We start from the raw sequence: 11,745 nt of genomic DNA on the forward strand, positions 1-11,745 counted from the left end.
ATGAAAGTGACTTCCTACCATGCAAATTCACTGATTTTTTGAGCATCTCCAGCACGAACGTCGTCTAGAGCTCACGGTCAGGACAGGCAGATATCAGCGGAACTCAAACCGTCCGCCTCGGGCTCATATATCATCGTGTTGGACAATCGACCCGAATCTTCGACCTCAATGGATCCGCAATAGCCTACTACCTATACCCTTTCTTCTGCTGTCGATATCAGCTAGCCAAGGAGACTTCGTCCGCCGATCAGCAAGATGAATCAGCCTACACCGCTTTCCTCTTTGACCGACCCAGCAGCACTCTCCAAGATCCCCATACTGCTTATATCGGTACATCAACCCTCTTCGCCCATCCCTGCGAACATCTACAATTCATACTTGAGCTTGATACGGCGATACCAGACTCTCAGGGGTGACGAGCTTTCCCGACCGATCCAATCTAGATCCAGACAACCTAGTGGGTCTTACGACCTCCCGCCCAACCCGAGGCTACGTTTCTTCCCACAATCGACAGGGAACAGCATCTCAGTTTCCAAAGCTTCAACCACCAACCACGTCCATCTATCGTACACCGGCCATGCGCCAGCCAAACATACCTACCCTCTCAGCTTATTACGACTCACAGGCTTTCCCCTTATAGTCCTTGGGATAGCTGTTGAGTCGGACGAGGAAGAAGGAGATGTACAAGCACAGGGATATACGGTTGATCAAGGGGGAGATATAGGAGAAAGCAGTATACCAACGCCGACTGTGCCGACTTTCCAAAGTAAATTCGAACAGAATGATCATCCCGAAAAATGCTTTGATGAGACTATATCCTCTATATTCCCGCCGACTTCGCCTTTCCCGCTAGTAAAAAGATTACTGGTCGTCCCGAATATGCTGCCGAAAACGCCTTCTTCGCCTAGGAAACAGAGCCAAAATCCCTCGGACCGCAAGAGGGATAAAGGGTATATGCGGTTCGCTCCTCCGGACGGGGCCGAGCACTGGATCGGCAGAGTCCTAGGAGAGGTTGTAGGCGAATTGCTTGGAGAATTAGGGGAGATCGTAAGTGTCATGTCGTTCTTACTGCTTCTGTCTGTATCCAGGATATGCTTTTCGTATTCATATCCTCAATTTTCTTAGGCCACAGCTTTGGAGACCCCCGCCGGAATGCGCACACTGTCTTCGACACTCTTACCCTCCCTGACTTCGACCATGCCTCATCCGGAACTGAGCAATATGATAGCTACAAATCGGTCTACGACACCCAGCGACTATCCGTCCAGGTCAAGTACATCAACACCGACAGGAATACGGAATTCCCAATCACTGGATCATCTTAGCGGGATGGGGATTTCTCTCACGAGAGCTCTGACTCCTGGTGGACGTCCTACCTCCATCCAGCCCCCTTCACTACCGCCGATGCAGACTTCTACTATCTCGCCTTCCCCGCAACCGCAACCGGCCGCCTCGTCCAACCCATTTCGTCGGTCTACAGCGTTATCCTCGCCGTTCACACGGACTTCGTCAGCTACATCCGCTACTTCTTCTTCGTCCGCTCTGCCACAATTGAGCAGCACGAAATATACCAATGCGACACTGTCTGGAATAGCAGGAGGAAGACTAATGAAGCTGCTAGGTGATATGTACCTCCTTGCGGGGCTGTATGGTGATGCGATCAAATGCTATGATGACGGTGCGGAAAGATGTAGAGCTGTAGGAGATGTATTGTGGGAGGGGTTGGCGAGGGAAGGTCGGGCTGTTGCTGGTATAGGTGAGGCATGGGAAGGGAGGGATGGTTCCGTGAGTGACATAAAGTAATGAACTCCTTCCTATCATACTGATGAACAAGGAGCAGAACCTCGCCCGGCCGTTTCCCTCGTCGCCAATCCCGGTAGAAATCCTATCACATTACCTATCCGCCTTAGCCTGCCTATCCCGCTCTCCTCTACCGTATCCTCCAACTATCCTTTCTCCCTCACCACAAGCTGTCTCAGGGTCTATATCGTTCGCAGCGCCGTCAACGTCGAATCCCTCGAACGTGGGCACCGGCGAAGGGCTGCTTGCATACCTGCACACTAGTCTATCACTGAAAATCAGTCATTTCGTCTTACTCATTTGGGCGGCTGGAGGATGGGGTTCCATAGCTCTGTCATCACTGATGACCCATACCTTACCACGCAGCTTCATACAGCCTCTACAACCACATGAAACAGCCGACCACACCTTACGACGACGTCGTCATAGATCTTTGGCGCTGTTATCGTCATCTAGTCGAATCAGCAGACAATCGATATTTGCTTATGCGGAAGGGGCTCTTCAACCGCTACATCGAGCGATGACGAAGACCGAGCAGCTGACGATCCACAACGAATGTATATGGCTGTCTCGCTGGCTTGACTTACCGAGGAAGGAAGCGACCATAACGAGAGAAGTGGTCAAACGTCTCGCTATCTTAGTTGTAGAGGGTCGAGAGGAATCTAGAAGAGTTGACAATGCTGGATTTCCCTCGAGATCGAGATCACCCGTATCAGCGAGTTCTGGCACGAATCTGAATGCTGAGAATAGAAGCGACGAAGCTGCCGCAGTAGGCTTGGGTCTAGGTCTAAGCGTACCCAATCAAACCGTAGCTGTCCGCAGGAAGGAGTCGACCGAAGGCAACTCGGCAATCATAAGCTTGTTTGAGAGAGTCGCGGAGGTCATGGGTGTGGATCTGATACACTTCTCTTCGACCGATGAGACTGTAATCAACAATGACCAGCAATCGATAATCTCTCAAGTCAATCACAACGGAGAAGGCAGATTTGGTTGGCCAGAGCTACAAGTCGAGTTTCTGAAAGAAGGAATAGCGGTGATGGAATCTCTACCTGATCATCCGACTATCATCCGACTCTGTCTGTCCGCTTTGAGTCGATTGAACGGGTATCTGAATCCGCAATCTCAACACATGTTGAATAAGTTGTATCCCGCTTCATTGGCTACTACCCGTCGGAGAGGGATCGATATCGGCCAATTACCCTGGTGGATCGATGAGAAGATCGTCCTAAGCATCGAAATTGCCAGGTGAGCGGTTCTTCGCTGTCTGCTCTCGGGAGAGGACAGGCAAGCTGATTCTGTGTGAACAGTCTACCGTCAAACAAGCTACCTATCCAACATTCGATCAACGAGATTGTCGTCAAAGAAGGCAAGAAGGATCCCTTCCTGTATAATCCCAGATTGAAAGCTGCTGAAGCTGGCAAGGTGAGCCGTCAGCTCTTTGATATTGTCGCTATAAGCTGACAGAGTGAAATGGTAGACTGTCATCGTCGCCAACGAACAGATTGATGTTTTCGTTACTGTGCGGAACCCATTTACGTTCGACCTTGAGGTTCAGGATTTATCTATTTTGTAAGCTGTCTTCCATCATCTTCTGACAAAGGCAGCTGATCACTGGTCCGCAGAACATCTGGAGTACCATTTGTTACCTCTCCTCTACCGCTCACTCTACCGTCCAACTCGGTCCAGACAGTCAGAGTGACCGGTCAATCGCCTATAGCAGGTGAGATGTCCATCAAGGGGGTCTCAATCCGCTTGTTGGACGGGTCGTCCACCGAGATTTTGATACCAATTGTTGATGGTAAGGAAAAAGATAAGCGGGAGAAGAGGAAATCTAGGATACTGAGTGATTCACATAAAATCAAGAGATCCGGGTTAGATGCTCGATATACTGCGAACCAGAGCGCCAAGTCACGCGGAAATGATGATGAAGAAGCAGGTAAATGGTTGGAATGTAAAGTAGTTCCTGAACTGCCATTGGCGTGGATCAAGAAGACAAGCTTGACGCATGGATCCGTCATGCTGTATAACGGCGAGACGTGAGTTCGCTCGAATTTCAAGGCACCTCTGCCTTTCAACTCAGACCCGAGACTGATTTGTGCATGGGGACACAGCTCTTCAATCAGGATTACTTTGGAAAATTCTTCAACCACTCCGATAGACTTCGTCAAATTGACCTTTGACGATTCTACATCCCGAGAAGCTCGCTCGGTCATTGCTGAAGGGGAATTGACGCCCGAACAAGCGTACGAGATCGAGTACGATCAACTGAATAAACCTGTGTTTACGTGGACTCGGGAAGAAAGCCAAATCGAGATCATGCCTGGAGGAAAGATGAATTTGGATGTCAAGGTATTGGGTAAAGTCGGATGGTAAGTCCACCCCTGCGAAGCGGTATCAAAGAAACAAGGACAGTCAAATCGAGCGAATCTGATCATGCTGAATTCCTTTGCAGCACCGACGAAACGATCAGGATAGATTATGGCTTTCTAAATAGAACATCCGTCGATCCAGAAGACTCAAAGGCTAGCACATTTTACACTCGACAGATCACCTTCCCTGTACTGTTCACGGTGTATCACACGATTGAATCGCATTCCCTTGATCTCATTCGTCTGAGCACTACTCCTTCTGTATTGTCATTCGAACCTATCCGGGCTGGTGGGGCTACCAATGGAGGAAAGCCCATGTCGAACGGAGACGACGGTGGCGTCCAGCCGAAAATCGAGAGATCGATTTCAGCTTCGCAACCCCAAGCGCAAGATCTGCTGAAGAAGGCACTGCAAGATGAGAATGACGATGATCATTGCTTATTGAGTCTGAGCCTGAAGAACGTCTATGGCGTGCCGTTTGAGGTGACTCTGCAAAGACAAGGTATGTCACCCTGGACCAAGGTTACCTTGCTTGCCCAGACAAACGATAAGGATTGAATTGACGATGGGAATAGCAGTCAGCGAAGACACGGTTGACTCGGTTCAATGTACAAGGCTTGTCCCTCCTGGAGCTACTGAGCGGTGAGTTCCATATCCTTGATTTGAATCCAGGAAAAGACTTATAATTGAACTTGGATGAGATACAGGATGATCCTTCCTCTTCCGCGCCGTATGATATCCCAAGAACTGCTCTCGCGTCCGATACCGTCTTTATCGGAACGACAATATATCGTGGACAAAGAGAAAAAGTCTGCGTCTCGCTTGAAGCGAGATAGGGAGCTGTTCTGGTACCGCGAGGAACTGTTAAGTCTGATCAAGGCGACTTGGATGGAGGTGAGTCAACGTGTTCCCTTTCTTTCTTCAGTCTGGACGTGCCTCGTGCATCATGTTGATCTGAATTGATGTGCCGTTGGTTCATTAGCCCGGCTCAATGAGAAGAGGGACTTTGAATCTACGAAATCAGCAGTTCGGCTTGGATTTATGGGATATCTTCAGATGTGATGAGATCAAGATCGACTTATCCCTTCACAATGACGATGACGATGTTGATGTCAACGGCAACAAGGAGAACGATGGGACTGGTGAGATGCGAATCGTGGAAGTGATGGACTTCGTGGATCTACACATTGAAATAAGCAACAAATTCGGTGAGTCCTCTAAATTCACCTGCTTTCAGACAGACAAAGTTTTTTTTGAGTCGATTGAACTTGACTGATGAGTATTTGGGTTTCATATTGTTTGCTCTCAGAACGCCCCTTCAAACCTTTCATCCATATTTCAGCTTTACCCACTTCCTCTTCAGACGCCTCATGGACACAACCTCAACCTCAACACCAACCTCAACAAAACCAACAGAGAAATTCATTCCATCCACCTGCCAACACATCGCCACCGAAGAATATCTTATTTGACGGATTGACTTCGACGATCTTACCTCTCCTCCAACCCAACGAAAAGCTCGTCCATACAATAGGAACGACATTCTTGAGTAAAGGCACCTACGGCCTCCGGGTCGCTGTGGAGGAGATCAGTCCAGAGCTTGAGCATGATGATACGAAAAATGAGGAGGAGCCGAGAATCTGGTTCTCGTCTATATTGAACGTCATCGTCAAGTAGTAGAACAACCAAGTCATCGATGATTGACTACCGACTACCTAACCAAATCGGCCCAGTACAGTACAGTTCTGCACAGTCTGATTGATAATCGGCATTCAGATTTGATATTTCAGATTTCATACTTATATACCTCGCATAATGATATATACAAATACTGAATTTCGTTCTCGCCCTCACAGGCACGCGTACATTACACATAAAGGGGTTCGTTCAGATCGTTATTGTAGGACATTGCACACAGTAAATTCTATCTCAGATTCAGATACAGATCACTACTTGACTCGATTCGACCAGCACACTTAGTTGGCTGCTATGGCTTGACGGTCTTGATAAGTCTTCAAACACGCTGCGAGATCACCGTATCTCTGATCCTTCTTTCTTGAGTCAGGGACTATCAAACCCAGAGAAACATGTCAATATGAGCTCGATGTAGGAATAGAATCTTAGTCGGAACGCAGGTGGTGATAATGGCTAGGGATTGCTTGATGGTGTGCAGACTCGGTTTAGTACCGGTCTTTGACTCACGATGGGGTCCATTGTTGATGATTAGGACTTTCATCTTGGGGTGATACGTCAAACCAGTCAATAATTTGGGTGTGATTAGGAAGTACCTATAGCCAGCACATCCTATGGTCAATCGAATACAAATGAGAAGGTAGACGGTACTCACTGTCCTGCATCAGCATCGCAAGTGACCTCGACCAACTGATTATGCACGGCCCTCTCGGCTCTTTGATCCATTCCCTAATATCTCAGGCAGTCAGCTTGCTTCTCGCAGCAAGTCAGGATCTGGGTAGAGATGAGCGGAGAGCTGACCTGATTTATCTCATCTACCAGAGAGAAAGGCGTCCTTGACATCTCAGAGAGTGACATGAGATAGGTCACCGTAGCTAAAGATCGTTCCTATCGGATCACACACAATATCAGCCTTATACAATGGTCATGAAGGCTTCAAAAGCTATTCAAAGGGAAAGCAAAGTCACTTACTCCTCCTGATTGATGGGATCCAGTCAAGATAGCCAAATTATCCTCGTCTCTGTACGAAACGAGAATCTCGATTCCCCATGCGGAGAAATCGCCTTCGACTCTACGTATTCGGACTTCTCCCGTACATTTGACCCCTGGTCCAAAAAAAAATTTAGCTTCTTAGCCTCCAAATCAATCCTTGACGGCGAACTGCCACGAGTGTGTGATCTTCACGGATGGACAGGCTGACTTACGAGCAAAGGCGGCTGAAAACTTCTTTGACACAGCTTGAACAAGAGTTTCGAGTGCAGGATCGAACATATCCTGTACATAATCTCAGCGACTGTCCATATTAGTCAAAATGTTCACGCACTAGAGTCTGCTTCATGTCCCTCTTTATACTATTCAGCTCCGCTTCTTCCTTATTGACGATTTCTTGCGCCTTCTCAAGCTACAGTGACAATATCATTAGTAATGATCATGAACTAGGCAGCGAAGGCTTGAACATACCTTGTCTTTGTAATCGTTATACCTGGCAATGACATTTCCAGGGATATTGACCGCCAATTCCAATTGCGCTCGAAGAGTCTGGAGTTGAGCCTGTAGCTCTTCGAGGGGGGGCAAAGCCGAAGGCTACGTTCGATCATCTATCAGCATTAGCGGGCTTCTACGCGGGCAGCACTTGTACGTCGAGTATGAGAATCGCATGTCATACTCACGTCACCAGTCCTTGTTCTGACTTCGTCCCTCACGTCGGCTGACACTTCTCTCATACCAGTGGTGATGATCTCCCGTTTCTCGGCTGCATTTCGTTCTGCCACCAGGAGTCGAGCCGCGGCTGTGAAGGCGAGAGGAGTTAGCGCTCAGCAACTTTCACTCTCAAGGTCGATCAAAGCTGATTATAAGAAGTCTCTCTCAAATGTGACATTGTGACTAACCGTCATCCCACTCCGCCTTGGCCGTTTCTAGGATTTCAAGCCCCTCATTCATCCTGGCACTGATGGCCTGCTGATTGACAGAACTCTGCATCTGCGCGAAATTGGCGGTGATCATGTCTGTACAATGTCCCAGCACATTTTCGCAAGATGACTGACATACAACACCTCGTCAGCAGTCGAAGGATATAGCGAAGAGCAGATAACTCACAAGCCACTGGTCAAGAGGCCTCAACCTAGCTTTGGCATACTTCAACTTCTCAGCTTTCAACTTGGCACGCTCTTCCTCTTGAGATGGTTGAGCTTCCAACTTTCGCAATTTGAGTTTAGTCGCCTCTACCAATCATCCACGATATCAGCTCGTCCTCACAAGACAGATTGTAAGCCGACTTACCGATATCGGTCACAGCAGTTTGCCATCTTTTCGCCTTATTTTGCAATGCCTTGATTTCGTTTTCGAGATTGCCCTGCGAGGTCGCATAACGTGATTAGCGCATGTACCGAGAATCTTGCGAGCAACGCTTACAACTGAACTCTTGAGATCTCTTAAATCATCTTCGCCTTGGTCTAATCGGGCTTTCAGGGCAGAGTGAGGATGTTCCCTATCGAACTTTGTTTTCTTCTTCCTGGCAATCTCCTCTACGATCCGCTTGACAGCATCTCGATCGACTAGAAAGAGAGAGACATAGGTGGATCAATCCGGCGTTGATGATTTGCAGGACAGAGCATGCCGATGACTTACCGGCCAAGTTGAACGCTCTTGCGGGCTGCTTCAAGAGTGTCCTATGAACATATTGCCTTTTACCATAGGCACTTTGTGTTGAGGTTGTCACATCGTCCCTCGTGGCCCACCGCGTCACTCCGAGAGCTGTGACGGCGTCGCCGTTGATCGAATGAGAAGGCTTTTGACTCAGAGCCTGCGTTGTATATTCATCAACCACCAGCAATCCTGCCGACAGGTTTGAATCAGTGCTTACAGTTTTATGTAGATTCGCTTTGTTGCACAAGTAGGCAATGACAGCAGGTTCAGCTTCAACGTAATCTATAGCGAATCCATCGAGGCCTAATTTCCGTAACTGCGTAAGAGCAGTCCATCAATATTGTGTACACATAATCCAGACTTTGTCGTGATTTTCAATGGATTTTGCTAGCCGGCACTCACCTGTTCACTGGAGCAGGGTCGCTGGGGGTTGACTGTCGCTTCGTTCACAACTTCGAACGACAGATTCAGGCGGACTGTACCTCCTGGAATCCTTCGACCGTCCGGCGTCATCGACGGAGGGTATGTTGCTTTACCACTGAAAGAAAGCAGCTTATCGAAGTCGGCTTGCGACGTGCAAATGAAGGTCTGAACATCCGATGTCAATGGAATCAGCGAGGCCCGCAATCGCGATGACGGCAGGCTCCTGAAAGCTCGAAACTTGCCTTTCGCTGCTGTAGATTTGTGCATTGCTCCACTTGCCAAGCGTAATTTTTGTCCGGAACGCTCACGCTGATCATCGCTGGTTTATACACGGCGCTCTCGAGGGTATGACCGTTGTGTTGAAGCCAGTCCAATAGCCAGCCGATGGACGGATCGAGCTCTCTTGCCGCGTTCTCCTTCTGCACTTCGATATTCTCGAGGATCTTCTGCCTGCGTGAGCTCTGCTTAGCTGTGTCCTCCCTTTGGGATTTAGAAGCTGACATACTTCCTGGTCACATCCTCCAGCTCTTTGTTTAAGTCCGCAAACATTCTCTTATTATCATTGTACTCGTCTTTGACCGCTTCGAGATCATTCTCTTTTCTTCGATAACGAGCTGTCATTTCGGCCTATGATAAATTTAAGAGAGCTTAGCAATCGATTGTCCACAACCTGATCGTCAGAACGCCACTGACACGTTCCTTCTGCTTCGTCCTGACTTCAGTCTCCACTTCCTCCCGAGGCTCGTCGAGGATCTCCTGACATCTAGCGATCTTATCTTGCAGGCTCTTTTTCTCGTCTCGACGGCGAGAGAAGTTGGTCTTGAGTCGGTCCAATTGCATGTCCACTTGAGAACTTTTGTCTCCCTAGTCAGGAATGCGGGGTGTGAGCCTTGTATGTTCGGTACAGTATGTTCAGACACTCACAATATTAGTCGCCTGATTGTGCTTGGATCTGATATCCTTCATGCCCTCTTTGTACTTCCCTTCGATAGAGTCCACCTTCGCGTCATCCTTGTGAGCCTTCTTCTCCCAATGTCTATGCATTGATGTTCAGCAGCGAATCTACTGGCAGGTGAGCTGGAGATGATGGCTCACTCTTTTAAATGCTTAAGAGGTTGTCGTCTAGCCTGAAGCTTTTTCATTCGCTCTTGAGCCGTTTTTGTCTCCCTCCTCGCCGCTTCAACCTTCGTTTTGAGTTGTTCATGCTGGACCATTGCAACAACGTGTCTCAGGATTTCCGCCTACTCAGATCCATTGTATCAGCTTGCCAGTGATGCGCACATCGCCGGAAAACCCACCTCCATCTCTCTGGCTTCCCGCTCCTGGACATGCTCCACATCAGGAGCCAGACCATCTACACGAGTCTGCAGACCATCCCTTTGAGTAATGTGGCCTTCAAGCGTCTGTATGACTCTCGGCCATCAGCTGATCTTCGGTGATGGGCATAGCTTGGACACTAACCGAAGCAATCTCCTTCGATTTCGCTCCCTTCTCAACAAGGTTCTCATGCCATTTCGTCAACCGTGGATCGCCTGCTGCTCGCATCGTCTCTGTGAGCACTACTTCCGGCGCCATCTTGGCGAATTCGGCGACTTTGTCTTGTGGCAAGAAGGAGCTGAAAAAAGCAAATGAGCTTGAATCGCAGAAAGATAGGAGATATAATATACCATAAATTGTTGGCTTGAATACCATAGTTTTGTACGTGATCCAATACTTCCCTTCGAGTACAGGATGATCCTGCAGCCGGTGAATGAAGACCTGATTAGTTAATGCATTTTTCTCGCAGACGTGGGGCCTGACGACCGTGAAACTTACGGTTCTTCTTCCATTCGGACTTTTCATCTATCCTATTGAATTTCCTCCAAATCACGGTATTCCGCTTGCCCTTCTTGCCTTTGAGCTCAATTTCCACTTCGGCTTGATCGGCGCCTTGCTTGACGTATGCTTTGAGCTCGTTGGATCGGCCCATGACCTGAGCATGAATTACCATAAAATATCAGCGCCGAAATCAGAATGAATCCGCGCAGACCTTGGACCTACCTTAGGTGCGAATCCCAGACCTATCGCTATGGCGGCCGCGATACTACTCTTACCGGTACCATTCGGGCCTAAGATCATGTTCAGGTGCGGACCCGGACGAAACTCGACATAGTCGTAGGTCATGAAATTGGTCATCTTAATTCGGACCACAGAGCCGGGTACATAACTGCAATCGATCCGAGCAGATTGATTGGTAAAGATCTTGATCAGATTCATGAGACCCACGACTGATGGTCTGATGTGATGGGATTGCAAGATCTCGCTTCTGGCAGCTCCGAAACTCACCCGTCATTATCTCTTTCGTACTCGGGTCTAAAAGCGACTGTTCCCCTGGGTGCATCTTCTGCTTCTTCTCCGTCAACTTCCATTTGATCATTTTCAGCCAATGACCCGTTGGCGTCACTTTTCAAATCAGCGAGTGAATCTTCATAAAGGTTCGGGTCTCCATCAGGATTCGGATCTTCATCACTATTCAAATCATCAAGATCGGAATCGCCCAAATCTTGGCTATCCTCTACCTCTATGGTCTTCCTCCTTTTGAAGGGACTGCTCGAGAGATCTTCTTGGGGTGAATCCTCATTCTCATCCTCGTCATCCGATTCGATTCGTCTTCTGAGTGAAGCGGTTGGGAATCGCCCGTTCATCCTCCGACCCCAGTCACGAGCAGGTTGAGAATATTAAGGGCTGGAGGGCAAGTGAGCGATACGGGAAAGAAGCGGAATATAGATGTCAGTTGACATTTGATGAAGAAGTGAACGCGAAACCAAATAAAATA

The 11,745-nt window shown here is 48.4% G+C and overlaps 2 protein-coding genes across 2 annotated transcripts; one reads left to right on the plus strand and one right to left on the minus strand.

Moving 5' to 3' along the window:
* Positions 1-255: 255 nt before the first annotated feature.
* On the plus strand, positions 256-5,846 carry I303_105012 (uncharacterized protein; the record flags this gene model as incomplete). The annotated part of the gene is made up of 12 exons (XM_065969079.1): positions 256-1,047; positions 1,126-1,785; positions 1,841-3,045; positions 3,108-3,222; positions 3,278-3,369; positions 3,423-3,836; positions 3,912-4,169; positions 4,253-4,671; positions 4,745-4,811; positions 4,877-5,063; positions 5,152-5,377; positions 5,479-5,846. 12 exons carry the CDS (start codon positions 256-258, stop codon positions 5,844-5,846), a joined length of 4,803 nt encoding a protein of 1,600 aa, XP_065825151.1.
* A 299-nt stretch (positions 5,847-6,145) lies between these two features.
* On the minus strand, positions 6,146-11,614 carry I303_105013 (uncharacterized protein; the record flags this gene model as incomplete). The annotated part of the gene is made up of 27 exons (XM_065969080.1): positions 6,146-6,237; positions 6,372-6,457; positions 6,517-6,590; positions 6,663-6,749; positions 6,834-6,967; positions 7,067-7,136; positions 7,186-7,263; positions 7,323-7,445; positions 7,532-7,650; positions 7,751-7,901; positions 7,959-8,083; positions 8,142-8,214; positions 8,274-8,416; positions 8,490-8,664; positions 8,725-8,823; positions 8,910-9,095; positions 9,173-9,380; positions 9,436-9,557; positions 9,624-9,794; positions 9,855-9,966; positions 10,026-10,171; positions 10,229-10,333; positions 10,392-10,545; positions 10,598-10,667; positions 10,746-10,902; positions 10,971-11,136; positions 11,256-11,614. The coding sequence occupies 27 exons, from the start codon at positions 11,612-11,614 to the stop codon at positions 6,146-6,148; spliced, it is 3,585 nt and encodes a 1,194-aa protein (XP_065825152.1).
* Between the last annotated feature and the right edge of the window lie 131 nt (positions 11,615-11,745).

This window comes from Kwoniella dejecticola, chromosome 6 (genome assembly GCF_000512565.2).
Source record: "Kwoniella dejecticola CBS 10117 chromosome 6, complete sequence".
Taxonomy (NCBI): Eukaryota; Fungi; Basidiomycota; class Tremellomycetes; order Tremellales; family Cryptococcaceae; genus Kwoniella; species Kwoniella dejecticola.